The sequence below is a fragment of the Lissotriton vulgaris genome, chromosome 10 (assembly GCF_964263255.1).
Source record: "Lissotriton vulgaris chromosome 10, aLisVul1.2, whole genome shotgun sequence".
Taxonomy (NCBI): domain Eukaryota; kingdom Metazoa; phylum Chordata; class Amphibia; order Caudata; family Salamandridae; genus Lissotriton; species Lissotriton vulgaris.
In genome coordinates, this window is record NC_141698.1 from 1,155,731,126 (window position 1) to 1,155,747,175 (window position 16,050).

Below are 16,050 nucleotides of genomic sequence, written 5' to 3' on the forward strand. Positions count from 1 at the left end.
ACAGAAATCAATTCTGATTATTAAGGAGAACCCCCAACCATGGTATCACGTTTTAAATTCCTGGTATTGTGTTTCTCCAGACCAATCACTATAAAACTATACGGGCTACTAGTATGGCTGTCATGTGACTCCTACACCTTGTAGTCCTTAGTCTTATGTAACATTTTCTATACAGTGATTTACACACATATAGATTGTCTCAGTGTATTGTGTGTGATGTAAAGGGCTCTGACACCCTACAATGGTATAAGTGGCGCTGTAAATCAAATTAAATGCATCTGCGAGAGAGTGGTTATGGAAACTTGGGGGCACAGTTAAAGGGTGGTAGTGAGGGAATCCATGGCAGAGGTTGTCATTGGGGGGCACTAACAAACATTAATGCACAGGACACCACTAGTGCTATGGCTGGCCCTGCCCTTGAGGCCAGTCTGCCTCACCTAAAGGTACCTCCATTGGCCTGGTTTCAGCAGCAGTAGCTGCATCTCACCAGGTATTGGCAATGCAGCACTTGCACGCACACCAAACTAAGTTTGCAAACTTACAGTCACCCGGCTTCATTCACAAGCACTTTTAACATGTGCTGCCTGCTGTGGGGCCACTGGAATTCATTATGCCGCAAGGGATGACAACATTATGCTGTAGTGTTGACTAAATTATGCATTAAAAAAAGGATGCAGCGTAATGCAATATATTTTCAGATATTTTATTATTTTGACTTGTGTACGGGGAACATCCTTTACAACGCGGTAATGACACAGCAGTGCCATTACAACGCGGGTTTCACAGCGCAAGTCGTTACCAGGACTTGCGCTGGAGGGCGCTCTAGGATAAGGAATAGTAGATTTACTATTCCAGCACCTTCCCTACTGTACGTAAGCTGGTGTTGGAATAGTAAATCTTACTATTCCTAAGTCCAGCACCCTACAGCGCAAGTCGCGGTAACGACTTGAGTTGTAAAACCTGCGTTGTGATGGTCTGCAGTGTTTTCTACTGCGTTGTACCGTCATACATCTGTGTGTACACAGTCTCTGGAAAGATTTTGCCTTATTAGTACCAGTGTAACATACAAACGCAGCAGTGAGAAAGGTGACCAGTCAACCTTTACAATAGGCCATCCACTCCGCAGTAACACAAGTCACATTTTATATTAACTTTTGATATGTTTGAGTTATCATGAATTCTAGCACCAAGAAGCCAATATTGGTAAATATGTGTGCTACAAATAATCCTTTACATACACTGTGCAGACAGTATATTTTATCTGGTGCTTTAATCATAGGCTGTTTCAAAGTATTCTGATAAAAATCGAATCGTGCTGAAGACAGCCTTGATTGGTGTTGGATCGAGGACCCGGAAGTCTGCACACCTAGGAGACAGAAATAAAGCACCTTGTCAGAAAGTTTAGCGTTTTCCCTACAGGTGGTGTTTGTTGGCCTGTGGCAGGGTCAGTCACATGTCCTGGATTCCTGGCATTTAATTGAGTCGATCCCAGTTCTGCGCCCCAGTGTTTGTGCCCCACCTGGCACACATCATGTCGGAGGATGGTGATGATGTTAACATTTTGCCTCCCCCTGGAAAATGTCTGCGGACGCCCAAGGTTGGGATCTTTGAGGATAGGTAGGCACCCAGGAGTTGGGCACAGGGGCACGGGGAGGCACCGGGTGCAGGAGTGTTTTTTTTTACTTCCGGAAATCTTACCCTCTGCTGGTTGCGGTTGGAGGGGTCCCTGGTTCTGAGTCTGCAGGCGTTGTCAAGGAGGGTTTTTGAGGATTGGATTTCAGGTCACAATCTCCGAGGGACATCCTCAGGGTCTTTGTCCACTCGGGCAGAGGCTGGGCTCGACGGGTGCAGAATGGGCTGGATTTGCGGTTCCTAGCTGGCATCAGGGGTATTGCTGGGAGCCGAACCACTGCTCGTGGGAGTCCCAGTCTCTAAGAGGGTCAAGGCAGGCAGGTCCTCCGGGTTTCTCGAGGTTGCTGTCTGCAGGAGACGCCGGGATTTAGCAGGAGCAGGTTCAAGGATCACAGGCCTGTAGGGCTGGGGCCAAGTCAGTTGGTGTCGTCCTCTTCTTAGCAGCTGCACGGCAGGTCTTCTTGATCTTCTTTCTTGTTTTCAAATCGGGATCTGAGGAAGGAAGGTTCAGGGTGCCCCTAAATACTAAATTTAGGGGTGTTACAGGTAGGGGAAGGGCTGGGACCAATGGGTCCCTGTCCTGGGGTGAGTACACCCCTATTCTGCTCTTCTCCTATGGGAGAGGGTCAGGAGCCCATCTCTGATTGGGCAGGGCTCCACATCCTCAAGATGGCCGGAGCCTGGAGTTGTGCTTCACCTCGCCTCCCCCACCTGAGGGGTGGGGTTGGTACAGGCTGGCAGACCCCTTTTCCTCACTTAGGGTTTCCCGCCAGAGTGGGGGTCATAACCGGTGGGGGACAGTTGCTGAGTACAGCAAGTGGCCTGGAGAAGCTCACAAAGGCGGCATCCTTTGGAGCTTTCCCCTGCCCATCCTGGGGGAGGAGACCTAGCTCCTCGTCCTAGGATGTGCATTGTTACAGGCCCAGGAGAGCGGGGGGTTCTCCACCCAGGGTCCAGCAATATGTCTGCTTTGTGGCAGCCTAGGCAGCCTCTCAGACAAGACGTGGATTGTAGTTTAGGTTTCAGGGGGCATCTCTAAGATGAGATGTAGTGCATTTTACATTAAATCCCAACACTGGCATCAGTGTGGGTTCAATGTGCTGAGAAGTTTGATATCAAAGTGGTCAGTCTTCAGTGTAGCCATTATGGTGCTGTGAAGTTCATAATGACAACCTCCCAGCAGCATATACTCTTAATGGCCTCACTGCACTTACAGTGCCCAATGGTGGCCCTGGGTACTGTAGGGGCACAGGGCTCAAGCACATGTGCCCACACCACTGTCATAGTGCACCCAGCTAGAGGGGTGACTGAGGAATGCCAGGGCAGTGAGTTTGTGGGAATGGCACACAGGGATGTGTGCCATGTCGACGGTTTAGTCTTGCACCAAGTCACGCAGCCTGCAAAGGCAGTGCGTCTGTCAGGGTACAGGGCACCTAAGGGTGGCACAATAAGTGCTGCAGCCCTTAGAGGTCTTCTCTGGTCACCATGCCCTGGGTGCCTATGGTACCATTTACCAGGGGCTGACATGTGACCAGAGATGCAAATTGGGTTTAGGTTTCAATGCAGTTTTAGGGAAGGAACACAGGCCCTGAGCACCCGATTGGCAGGAGCCCAGGGCACACTCAGTCAAAGAACATCAGCAATTCAACAAAAAGTGGGGCATACCATGCAAGAAACAGGGCACTTTCTCACAATTATCTCCCTTTAGAGCAGGAGAAAATTCTCTAGGGCAAAAGACCCCAACAGGGAGCGCAAGTTGCCCCCTCCAAAAAAGGGGGGGGGGGGGAGGATTGGACCCTCACGAAAATCTTTAAAGGAGGGCAGAGAGGAAGCTCACACTTCTAGACAGGATACACTGAGGGGTGGTGATCCCTCAGGACAGAATCCCCCCTGGAGGTATATGCAGGCATGGAGGGGGAAAACATACCCCAGGACAGAATCCAATGGGAGGGGAAGGACAACTCAGGGCAGTCCGATGGGGTAGGGCAGGACATGCTGCAGGATTCAACCCTCTGGAAAGGACACCAGGAGGAAAATGACAGAAAAGTTCACTTCAAATCCATGCAGTATGAACACAGACAAAGCGTACAATTATTTCCTAAATTGGGCCCTTCCCAGGTGACACGACGCTCAGGGTGTGAAAGGACCATGAAATGATGAAGTTAGGCTCTCACCTGTTGTGGTCTCCTGTTCTCTGGCTCCTCTGGTTCCTCCTTTACACCTTCACTGCGCGTCACCCTCCGAGTGCTGTCCTGCCCAGTGTTGACACCTCCCGCTAACGCCTCCCTAGAAACCAAAATCAACAAACATCACCAACAAAGTGAACTTCAGCTGATGGATACGGACAGCAAGAGTAGGAGGGCGACTTTCCCCGTGTGCATCGTACAAAACAAGAGCTCTCAAATGCTTCTCGGATTATACACTTGATGAGGGGTTTGAAACAAAATAATCTGCCTTGATTAACAAATTATTAATTCCTGAACAGTCAATATGAGAGAATGATAACAGCCCAATATTGCTCCTATATGATTCATTTCCCCTTCAACCTGCTTTTTATTTCTAGGAAGTAATTCATTGTTGTTAGTAAATGATTGGGTGATTCTTTAGATGTTTCTTTTGGTGGTTTTCAATGTTTTCTGTTGCAGCCATCATGAGTTGCACTCCTTATTAGGGGCGAGCTGTGTCAATGCGCATGGGTGCTGTTGGTTTTCCGATGGCCTGGTGTGCCCTTGGAGCGTAAGTGTTCTGCGCTCTCTCTGGCCGCCTTGTATATGTGAAAGGTCTTGCTTGTGCTAGGTTTGCTTTGTTCCACCATGCCATCTCTTGATGAACTCTGACAACCACTAGATCCTCCCAACTCCCTGTAGCCTGTGACCACATCAGCAGCCATTCTTGGAACGGTCCCATGTGCAGAGGAATATTGGGACCTAAATGAATGCAGGAGGCCATAATTCCTAGTAGTTTCCCCCGTGTCCTCAGGGTCAGATGATGCCGCTTCTGGTGCAGGTGATTCCCTTCAATAACGCTGATTTCCTTTTCTCGCTCGGGAATGCTTTCCCAAACACACTGTATCTCTGCGCCCAAGAAGACCTTTATGAGTTCTGGTTCTATTGAGGAGTGTTCCCCCTGTATGGAGCAGCCCTGCTGAACTAGTGTCTATCACATGTTGTATATGCTGTTGGCATAGGTTGTATGCGTTTGCTCTTACTTACCAGTCGTCTAAGTAGGGGTAAACATGAATCCCCTGCCTTCTGAGATGTGCTGCTACTGCCGTCAGGCACTTTGTGAACACCCTTGCTGCTGATTTTAGATGGAAAGCGAGCCCTTTGAACTAATAGTGTTTGTTAACAACAAATCTCCCTTTTGCAACGGAGGTGGCACCTCTTGTAGTGTAGTCATCTTGAATCTTTAAGTTTTTATAAACTTGTTTAGAAAACTTAGGTCTACTATTGGCTGTAATGTTCCATCCACTTTTGGAATTAGGAACATGGTTGTTCTTGTCCCTGTGTGGAACGTGTTCTAGTGCATGTTTTTCCTGCAGTTCTTTCACCTCCGAGTAGGTGAGATAATTCTTCTTTTGAATGGGTCCTTGGCTTTGGCTTCCTGTATTGAGGTGGTCTTGTTAACTCTATGCAGTAACTGTACTGCATTATGTTTAAAACCCACTTGTCTCTGGTTATTTCTCTCCACTTTTGTTGTAAGAGTCCTAGTCTGCCTCCAACTGGAGTACTATGTTGGAGGAACTGTAAACTAGTTCTCTTGTTTTGGTAACTGCTTCTTTTTGGTGTGTACTCTGACTGCTGCGGTTTGTGAGTGTACCTCCTTGTGAGTGCAGTCACTTGGTAGAGGTTTGTTGTCCACCTCTTTGTGGCTGACCTCTGCTACGGGAACACCCTCGAAAGGATCCTCTTCCTTGATATTGCCAGCTTTGTTGCTGTCCTGTTGTGTGCCCTGGTTTCCAGCTTGGTATGTCTGCTGGTAACCTTGATGTGAGGTAGTAGGTCGGCGTGTCTTCTTGTTGGTGTGCCTCTACGCATGCCTCTGAACTGCAAAGCCCCCATGGATCTTGTGGTGTCGTTGTCCTTTAGTCGATTTAGCTTTATCATCAACCACCGTTCCAAACAACTGTTCTCCATTGAATGGTGAATTATTTGCACTTCTGGCTTGAAGGCTGAGATTCTAAGCCACGCGTTCCTCCGTTCAGTGATGCCAATCATCATTTGCCTGCTTGACGTTTCAGCAGCATCAAGGGCTGATTTTAAACATGTATTACCAATGTTTTTACCCACTTTCACCCGGTGGCTAGCTCTTCTCTGAAATTGTTCTCCTACCTCCTCCCAATGTTGGTAAGCAGGTCTATGCGCCATTGATTAGCTGCACTTCTCTCCACCTTCCTTCCTACGAGGTCCATCCTCTTGTCTGGAGGTGGTCCCACTGTAGTCAGTACATTTGTTCTTTTTCTTGCTGTTGAGGCAATGATGGAGTCGGCTGTCACTGATCCCCTGATGTATGTAGGGTCTTTAGAGGAGTGTTTACACTTCTTTCCTGCCATCGGTGTCAGCCTTGCATGCACCAGGCTCCTTGAATGCCTCTTTCCCCTGATGTATGTAGGGTCTTTAGAGGAGTGTTTATACTTCTTTCCTGCCCTTGGTGTCATAGCCTTGCATGCAGCAGGCTCCTTGAATGCCTCTTTCCCCCGATGTATGTAGGGTCTTTAGAGGAGTGTTTACACTTCTTCTCTGCCCTTGATGTCATAGCCTTCATGCAGCAGGCTCCTTGAATGCCTCTTTCCCCTGATGTATGTAGGGTCTTTGGAGGAGTGTTTACACTTCTTTTATGCCATCGGTGTCAGCCTTGCATGCAGCAGGCTCCTTGAATGCCTCTTTCCCCTGATGTATGTAGGGTCTTTGGAGGAGTGTTTACACTTCTTATCTGCCCTTGGTGTCATAGCCTTCATGCAGCAGGCTCCTTGAATGCCTCTTTCCCCAGATGTATGTAGGGTCTTTAGAGGAGTGTTTATACTTCTTTCCTGCCCTTGGTGTCATAGCCTTCATGCAGCAGGCTCCTTGAATGCCTCTTTCCCCAGATGTATGTAGGGTCTTTAGAGGAGTGTTTATACTTCTTTCCTGCCCTTGGTGTCATAGCCTTCATGCAGCAGGCTCCTTGAATGCCTCTTTCCCCCGATGTATGTAGGGTCTTTAGAGGAGTGTTTATACTTCTTTCCTGCCCTTGGTGTCATAGCCTTCATGCAGCAGGCTCCTTGAATGCCTCTTTCCCCCGATGTATGTAGGATCATTAGAGGAGCGTTTACACTTCTTCTCTGTCCTTGGTGTCATAGCCTTCATGCAGGAGGCTCCTTGAATGCCTCTTTCCCTTGATGTATGTAGGGTCTTTAGAGGAGTGTTTACACTTCTTCTCTGTCCTTGGTGTCATAGCCTTGCATGCAGCAGGCTCCTTGAATGCCTCTTTCCCGTGATGTATGTAGGGTCTTTAGAGGAGTGTTTACACTTCTTCTCTGTCCTTGGTGTCATAGCCTTGCATGCAGCAGGCTCCTTGAATGCCTCTTTCCCCTGATGTATGTAGGGTCTTTAGAGGAGTGTTTATACTTCTTCTCTGCCCTTGGTGTTATAGCCTTCATGCAGCAGGCTCCTTGAATGCCTCTTTCCCCTGATGTATGTAGGGTCTTTAGAGGAGTGTTTATACTTCTTTCCTGCCCTTGGTGTCATAGCCTTCATGCAGCAGGCTCCTTGAATGCCTCTTTCCCCTGATGTATGTAGGGTCTTTAGGGGAGTGTTTACACTCCTTTCCTGCCCTTGGTGTCATAGCCTTGCATGCAGCAGGCTCCTTGAATGCCTCTTTCCCCTGATGTATGTAGGGTCTTTAGAGGAGTGTTTACACTTCTTCTCTGCCCTTGGTGTCATAGCCTTGCATGCAGCAGGCTCCTTGAATGCCTCTTTCCCCCGATGTATGTACAGTCTTTAGAGGAGTGTTTACACTTCTTCTCTGCCCTTGATGTCATAGCCTTGCATGCAGCAGGCTCCTTGAATGACTCTTTCCCCTGATGTATGTACAGTCTTTAGAGGAGTGTTTACACTTCTTCTCTGCCCTTGATGTCATAGCCTTGCATGCAGCAGGCTCCTTGAATGCCTCTTTCCCCTGATGTATGTAGGGTCTTTAGAGGAGTGTTTATACTTCTTCTCTGCCCTTGGTGTTATAGCCTTGCATGCAGCAGGCTCCTTGAATGCCTCTTTCCCCTGATTTATGTAGGGTCTTTCGAGGAGTGTTTACACTTCTTCTCTGCCCTTGGTGTCATAGCCTTCATGCAGCAGGCTCCTTGAATGCCTCTTTCCCCTGATGTATGTAGGGTCTTTAGAGGAGTGTTTATACTTCTTTCCTGCCCTTGGTGTCATAGCCTTGCATGCAGCAGGCTCCTTGAATGCCTCTTTCCCCCGATGACTGTAGGGTCTTTAGAGGAGTGTTTACACTTCTTCTCGGTCCTTGGTGTCATAGCCTTCATGCAGGAGGCTCCTTGAATGCCTCTTTCCCCTGATGTATGTAGGGTCTTTAGAGGAGTGTTTACACTTCTTCTCTGTCCTTGGTGTCATAGCCTTCATGCAGGAGGCTCCTTGAATGCCTCTTTCCCCTGATGTATGTAGGGTCTTTAGAGGAGTGTTTACACTTCTTCTCTGTCCTTGGTGTCATAGCCTGCATGCAGCAGGCTCCTTGACTGCCTCTTTCCCCTGATGTATGTTGGGTCATTAGAGGAGTGTTTACACTTCTTCTCTGCCCTTGATGTCATAGCCTTGCATGCAGCAGGCTCCTTGAATGCCTCTTTCCCCTGATGTATGTAGGGTCTTTAGAGGAGTGTTTACACTTCTTCTCTGTCCTTGGTGTCATAGCCTTGCATGCAGCAGGCTCCTTGAATGCCTCTTTCCCCTGATGTATGTAGGGTCTTTAGAGGAGTGTTTACACTTCTTCTCTGTCCTTGGTGCCATAGCCTTGCATGCAGCAGGCTCCTTGAATGCCTCTTTCCCCTGATGTATGTAGGGTCTTTAGAGGAGTGTTTATACTTCTTCTCTGCCCTTGGTGTTATAGCCTTCATGCAGCAGGCTCCTTGAATGCCTCTTTCCCCTGATGTATGTAGGGTCTTTAGAGGAGTGTTTATACTTCTTTCCTGCCCTTGGTGTCATAGCCTTCATGCAGCAGGCTCCTTGAATGCCTCTTTCCCCTGATGTATGTAGGGTCTTTAGAGGAGTGTTTATACTCCTTTCCTGCCCTTGGTGTCATAGCCGTGCATGCAGCAGGCTCCTTTAATGCCTCTTTCCCCTGATGTATGTAGGGTCTTTAGAGGAGTGTTTACACTTCTTCTCTGCCCTTGGTGTCATAGCCTTGCATGCAGCAGGCTCCTTGAATGCCTCTTTCCCCCCGATGTATGTACAGTCTTTAGAGGAGTGTTTACACTTCTTCTCTGCCCTTGATGTCATAGCCTTGCATGCAGCAGGCTCCTTGAATGCCTCTTTCCCCTGATGTATGTAGGGTCTTTAGAGGAGTGTTTATACTTCTTCTCTGCCCTTGGTGTTATAGCCTTGCATGCAGCAGGCTCCTTGAATGCCTCTTTCCCCTGATTTATGTAGGGTCTTTCGATGAGTGTTTACACTTCTTCTCTGCCCTTGATGTCATAGCCTTCATGCAGCAGGCTCCTTGAATGCCTCTTTCGCCTGATGTATGTAGGGTCTTTAGAGGAGTGTTTATACTTCTTTCCTGCCCTTGGTGTCATAGCCTTGCATGCAGCAGGCTCCTTGAATGCCTCTTTCCCCCGATGATTGTAGGGTCTTTAGAGGAGTGTTTACACTTCTTCTCGGTCCTTGGTGTCATAGCCTTCATGCAGGAGGCTCCTTGAATGCCTCTTTCCCCTGATGTATGTAGGGTCTTTAGAGGAGTGTTTACACTTCTTCTCTGTCCTTGGTGTCATAGCCTGCATGCAGCAGGCTCCTTGAATGCCTCTTTCCCCTGATGTATGTTGGGTCATTAGAGGAGTGTTTACACTTCTTCTCTGCCCTTGATGTCATAGCCTTGCATGCAGCAGGCTCCTTGAATGCCTCTTTCCCCTGATGTATGTACAGTCTTTAGAGGAGTGTTTACACTTCTTCTCTGCCCTTGATGTCATAGCCTTGCATGCAGCAGGCTCCTTGAATGCCTCTTTCCCCTGATGTATGTAGGATCATTAGAGGAGTGTTTACACTTCTTCCCTGCCCTTGGTGTCATAGCCTTCATGCAGCAGGCTCCTTGAATGCCTCTTTCCCCTGATGTATGTAGGGTCTTTAGAGGAGTGTTTACACTTCTTCTCTGTCCTTGGTGTCATAGCCTGCATGCAGCAGGCTCCTTGAATGCCTCTTTCCCCTGATGTATGTTGGGTCATTAGAGGAGTGTTTACACTTCTTCTCTGCCCTTGGTGTCATAGCCTTGCATGCAGCAGGCTCCTTGAATGCCTCTTTCCCCTGATGTATGTAGGATCATTAGAGGAGTGTTTACACGTCTTCTCTGTCCTTGGTGTCATAGCCTTCATGCAGCAGGCTCCTTGAATGCCTCTTTCCCCTGATGTATGTAGGATCATTAGAGGAGTGTTTACACTTCTTCTCTGCCCTTGGTGTCATAGCCTTGCATGCAGCAGGCTCCTTGAATGCCTCTTTCCCCTGATGTATGTAGGGTCTTTAGAGGAGTGTTTACACTTCTTCTCTGTCCTTGGTGTCATAGCCTTCATGCAGCAGGCTCTTTGAATGCCTCTTCCCCCTGATGTATGTAGGATCATTAGAGGAGTGTTTACACTTCTTCTCTGCCCTTGGTGTCATAGCCTTGCATGCAGCAGGCTCCTTGAAGGCCTCTTTCCCCCGATGTATGTAGGGTCTTTAGGGGAGTGTTTACACTTCTTCTCTGCCCTTGGTGTCATAGCCTTCATGCAGGAGGCTCCTTGAATGCCTCTTTCCCCTGATGTATGTAGGGTCTTTAGAGGAGTGTTTACACTTCTTCCCTGCCCTTGGTGTCATAGCCTTGCATGTTAATGTTAATGTTAATGTTAATGTTAAGGGAAATTTATTGAGCGCACTGTCACCATGAGTTTCCTGGCGCTGATAGGACACTGAGGTTGAGCAAGAGGAGTTTAGTGGGGATATGAAAAGAGCAGTGTTTTTAAAGATTTCCTAAAAGATAGGAGGGAGCAAGAGGTCTTGAGTGACAGTGGAAGAGAATTCCATAGCTTGGGAGCCAGGTGAGAGAAGCTGCGGCCGCCAGATTTAGTGAGTTTAAACCGGGGGATAACTAGAAGCTGAAGGTGGGTGGACCTCAAGGTGCGGGGAGGACGGTAAGGGGTGATCAGGGACTTCAGGAAAGCAGGGAAGGGACCAGTTAAGGCTTTGAAGACCAGGCAACAGACCTTGAAGGCTATTCTTTCACTGACTGGTAGCCAGTGTAGTTGATGTAACAGAGGTTTGGCCGACTGCCATCTAGGGATTTTAAATGCCAGTCTGGCAGCCTGGTTCTGGATGATCTGTAGCCTAGCCAGCTGGGATTTGGGGAGGCCATGGTATAGGGCGTTAGAGAAGTCCAAACGGGACAGCACCAAAGCTATTAAGACTTGTAGCAGGGCTTCGGAAGTCAGAAGATGGGCAACTTTCCGTATCCTGTATAGCTGGAACATACAGGAGGATGTTACAGCACTCACCTGGGCCTTGAGAGTGAGCTCAGAGTCAATAATGACCCCGAGACTCTTTACGCAGCAAGCGGGAGAGGGAGGTGACCCAAGCTCAGTTGGCCAGTACTGAGGGCCCCAATGGGGGGCACTTCTCCCAGGGAGGAGAAGCTCAGTTTTGCCAGGATTGAGCTTTAATTGATTTTGGTTCATCCAGTATTGGATGTGTGTCATGACCGCCTGGAAGTTGGTGACAGCGTCAGGGGAGGTGAGGGGGAAAATAATTTGTAAATCGTCCGCGTAATTGAACACTGTGACGTCCCACCTACCTAGGGAGTGAAGGAGAGGTTGAAGGTATAAATTAAAAAGGAGGGGGGACAGAGAAGATCCCTGGGGAACCCCGCAGGATGAAGGAACACTGGTGGCGCTAAAGGGACCCAAGCTCACTGCTTGAGATCTACCCTCTAGGAAAGATTTGACCCAGGACAAGGCAGGCCCACAGACTCCGGCGGCCTCGACACGGTGGAGTAAGATGTTATGATCCACCGTGTCGAATGCCGCCGATAAGTCTAGTAGGACTAATGCCTGGGGGAGTCCTCTGTCAGCATTGCTTCTGAGGTTGTCCAGCACGGCGAGAATCACAGCCTCAGTGGAATGGGCTGGTCTAAAGCCGGCCTGGTTTATTTCCAGGAAGTTGGACTCCTCGATAAATTGCGAGAGGCAAGTAGTAACATGTGCCTCCAGGATTTTAGACAGGAAAGGCAATGCAGCAGGCTCCTTGAATGCCTCTTCCCTGATTTATGTAGGGTCTTTAGAGGAGTGTTTACACTTCTTCTCTGCCCTTGGTGTCATAGCCTTCATGCAGCAGGCTCCTTTAATGCGTCTTTCCCCTGATGTATGTAGGGTCTTTAGGGGAGTGTTTATACTTCTTTCCTGCCCTTGGTGTCATAGCCTCGCATGCAGCAGGCTCCTTGAATGCCTCTTTCCCCTGATGTATGTAGGGTCTTTAGAGGAGTGTTTACACTTCTTCTCTGCCCTTGGTGTCATAGCCTCGCATGCAGCAGGCTCCTTGAATGCCTCTTTCCCCTGATGTATGTAGGGTCTTTAGAGGAGTGTTTACACTTCTTCTCTGTCCTTGGTGTCATAGCCTGCATGCAGCAGGCTCCTTGAATGCCTCTTTCCCCTTATGTATGTAGGGTCTTTAGGGGAGTGTTTATACTTCTTTCCTGCCCTTGGTGTCATAGCCTTGCAAGCAGCAGGCTCCTTGAATGCCTCTTTCCCCTGATGTATGTAGGGTCTTTAGGGGAGTGTTTACACTTCTTCTCTGTCCTTGGTGTCATAGCCTTGCATGCAGCAGGCTCCTTGAATGCCTCTTTCCCCCGATGTATGTACAGTCTTTAGAGGAGTGTTTACACTTCTTCTCTGCCCTTGATGTCATAGCCTTGCATGCAGCAGGCTCCTTGAATGCCTCTTTCCCCTGATGTATGTAGGGTCTTTAGAGGAGTGTTTATACTTCTTTCCTGCCCTTGGTGTCATAGCCTCGCATGCAGCAGGCTCCTTGAATGCCTCTTTCCCCTGATTTATGTAGGGTCTTTAGAGGAGTGTTTACACTTCTTCTCTGTCCTTGGTGTCATAGCCTTGCATGCAGCAGGCTCCTTGAATGCCTCTTTCCCCCGATGTATGTACAGTCTTTAGAGGAGTGTTTACACTTCTTCTCTGCCCTTGATGTCATAGCCTTGCATGCAGCAGGGCTCCTTGAATGCCTCTTTCCCCTGATGTATGTAGGGTCTTTCGAGGAGTGTTTACACTTCTTCTCTGCCCTTGATGTCATAGCCTTGCATGCAGCAGGCTCCTTGAATGCCTCTTTTCCCTGATGTATGTGGGGTCTTTAGAGGAGTGTTTATACTTCTTCTCTGCCCTTGGTGTTCTAGCCTTGCATGCAGCAGGCTCCTTGAATGCCTCTTTCCCCTGATGTATGTAGGGTCTTTAGGGGAGTGTTTACACTTCTTCTCTGTCCTTGGTGTCATAGCCTTGCATGCAGCAGGCTCCTTGAATGCCTCTTTCCCCTGATGTATGTAGGGTCTTTAGAGGAGTGTTTACACTTCTTCTCTGTCCTTGGTGTCATAGCCTTCATGCAGCAGGCTCCTTGAAGGCCTCTTTCCCCTGATGTATGTAGGGTCTTTAGAGGAGTGTTTATACTTCTTTCCTGCCCTTGGTGTCATAGCCTTCATGCAGCAGGCTCCTTGAATGCCTCTTTCCCCTGATGTATGTAGGGTCTTTAGAGGAGTGTTTACACTTCTTTCCTGCCCTTGGTGTCATAGCCTTGCATGCAGCAGGCTCCTTGACTGCCTCTTTCCCCTGATGTATGTAGGGTCTTTAGAGGAGTGTTTACACTTCTTCTCTGTCCTTGGTGTCATAGCCTTGCATGCAGCAGGCTCCTTGAATGCCTCTTTCCCCTGATGTATGTAGGGTCTTTAGGGGAGTGTTTACACTTCTTCTCTGTCCTTGGTGTCATAGCCTTGCATGCAGCAGGCTCCTTGAATGCCTCTTTCCCCTGATGTATGTAGGGTCTTTAGGGGAGTGTTTACACTTCTTCTCTGCCCTTGGTGTCATAGCCTTGCATGCAGCAGGCTCCTTGAATGACTCTTTCCCCTGATGTATGTAGGGTCTTTAGGGGAGTGTTTACACTTCTTCTCTGTCCTTGGTGTCATAGCCTTCATGCAGCAGGCTCCTTGAATGCCTCTTTTCCCTGATGCATGTAGGGTCTTTCGAGGAGTGTTTATACTTCTTTCCTGCCCTTGGTGTCATAGCCTTGCATGCAGCAGGCTCCTTGAATGCCTTTCCCCTGGTCTAAGACACTAGGCAGCATTGGTAGGAATGGATTCCTAGATTGTGTAGGCATCAGAGTCTCTAATAAAAAACATGACTGAGGTTTTTCATGCTCTAGCTGAACCCCATAAGTTTCTGCAGCTTTTTTGACCATCTGATTATACATGCCAATTTCATTTAGGGCCTCGAAGGATAGGATTCCTCAGCCTCCTCCGGTGATTCAGCCTTGAGATCTTGCCATTGGAGCTCTCGATTCTCTGACTTCGACGATCCTGCGTATGCTAGTTAGTCTCCCTCGACGTCTTCTCAGAAGAACAAACCTTCCTCTTCGATCTGTTCGGGGGTTCTTGGCGCCATTGTTCTTCGACAACCCTTTTGGCTTCCGTTTCCCTGGGTTGTGACGGTATCTTGAATTGCTTCAAGCTTTTGAAGTCTTTTTTGCGCTTCAGGGTATTAGTCATTTCGGCTTCGAGCCTTCTCTTTTTCTCAATCTCAGCCTCGTGTGTGGCAACATAGAGATTCCGTTTTTTGGCTTACGACGCCGAACCGGTCGTTGAGGTTTGTATCAGTCTCTTCGGCCGAGGCGTCCTTTCCTAGACTGTCTTTCAACGTAGTTGTTTATTTGATGACCTTTGCCGTTCCAGAGTCCTTATCCAAGGATCCAACCGTCTGTTTTTGTTTGTTTGCAGCTACGGTCGTCGAATGCTTTGACGCAAAGGATCCCTTTGAAGGTCTAGAGCCTGATTTTCTAGACTAGTTTTTTTTTAGGTTGACAAATCTTACCTCCTTTGAAGTCTCCTCTACTTCCACGACCAAGACTTCTGGTCCTTCAGCGATGTTATCTTCCTCCTCACTTGAAGCTCCCAGGTCTCGCAGCGATGGCTGTAGTGCATGGCCTAGCCTGTTGTAATTGGCTCGTCGCTGCCTTTCTCTTACCCCAAACGTCTTTGGGGTGAAGACTGAGCAGGCGTTACAGTTGTCGCTTTGATGATCCAGCGGCAGGCACAGGTTACAGACCGGGTGCTGATCCTTTTGAGCGTATTTGTGGTGGCAGTTTTTACAGAACTTGAACAGGGTCTTGTTTATTACTGCGCCCAGGGAGCCCCCTGCATGTGCATACTCCGCTTGTCGACGAAGTTCTTTATTTCTTCCCTTCGTCGAACTATGGTAGTCGTAGATTTAAAGTTGGAAGTGTTAACACTGTTCTGCTGTTTTTTTCCCCCCGATTATTCATGATTCTTCTCTCCAATCTTCGGAGCTTCTCAGTATCGATTCAGACCCAAAGGCGGAAAAAAAGAATCTTAAGATGCCTTAGGTGGGAGCTTCCGGAGGAAGTCCCTCAACGTCACAGAAGGGCACCAAATGGTACTATGTCGTTGATGCCCACGAACAGCAAAAAAAAAAAGAGAGAAAAAAAAAAAGACGAAATACTACAATTCTGGACCAAACCACTTGATGGCGGAATAATGCACAGCATAGTGTGACTATGGTGTGAAGAAAAGAGAAGGGGCAAGGTTTGGGACCAGGAGGGTCCAAGAGACTCACCACAAGCAAGAGTCAGAAGGCCCGAGCAAGCAGGGGAGCCCACAGGAGGAGAAGACCCTCAAGAGGACCCACAGGCTGAAGGCACAGGAGTTGCAAGAGGACCCCGAGCAGCTCACAAAGTAGGAAGGTCCACAGTGCAGAGGATGCAGGGAGGACAATGTACTTGGCAGGATGAATATGAACCAGGAGAGGAGAGCATTTTAATTGTTTTCCTTCTAATCCTGAATAGTTAATGTAGTCACAGGCAATGTAATGTTAGAGCCTTTAATTTAAAAGGTAAATCAAAGCTCCAACGTGATTCTTATAGAGTTAGAATCACTAGATCCGAAGATACAGCCAACACGTGTTTCGCCGCTTTA

At 48.3% G+C, this 16,050-nt stretch overlaps 1 protein-coding gene across 4 annotated transcripts in view; it reads right to left on the reverse strand.

Moving 5' to 3' along the window:
* The window catches only part of FAM13B (family with sequence similarity 13 member B), a 476,175-nt gene that overhangs the window by 363,695 nt on the left and 96,430 nt on the right, over positions 1-16,050 (reverse strand). For all 4 annotated transcript variants that reach the window (XM_086942255.1, XM_086942256.1, XM_086942257.1 and 1 more), the window contains one exon: positions 3,807-3,918. In XM_086942255.1, the coding sequence (XP_086798381.1) occupies positions 3,807-3,918 (112 nt within the window). The remainder of the gene's footprint in view (positions 1-3,806; positions 3,919-16,050) is intronic.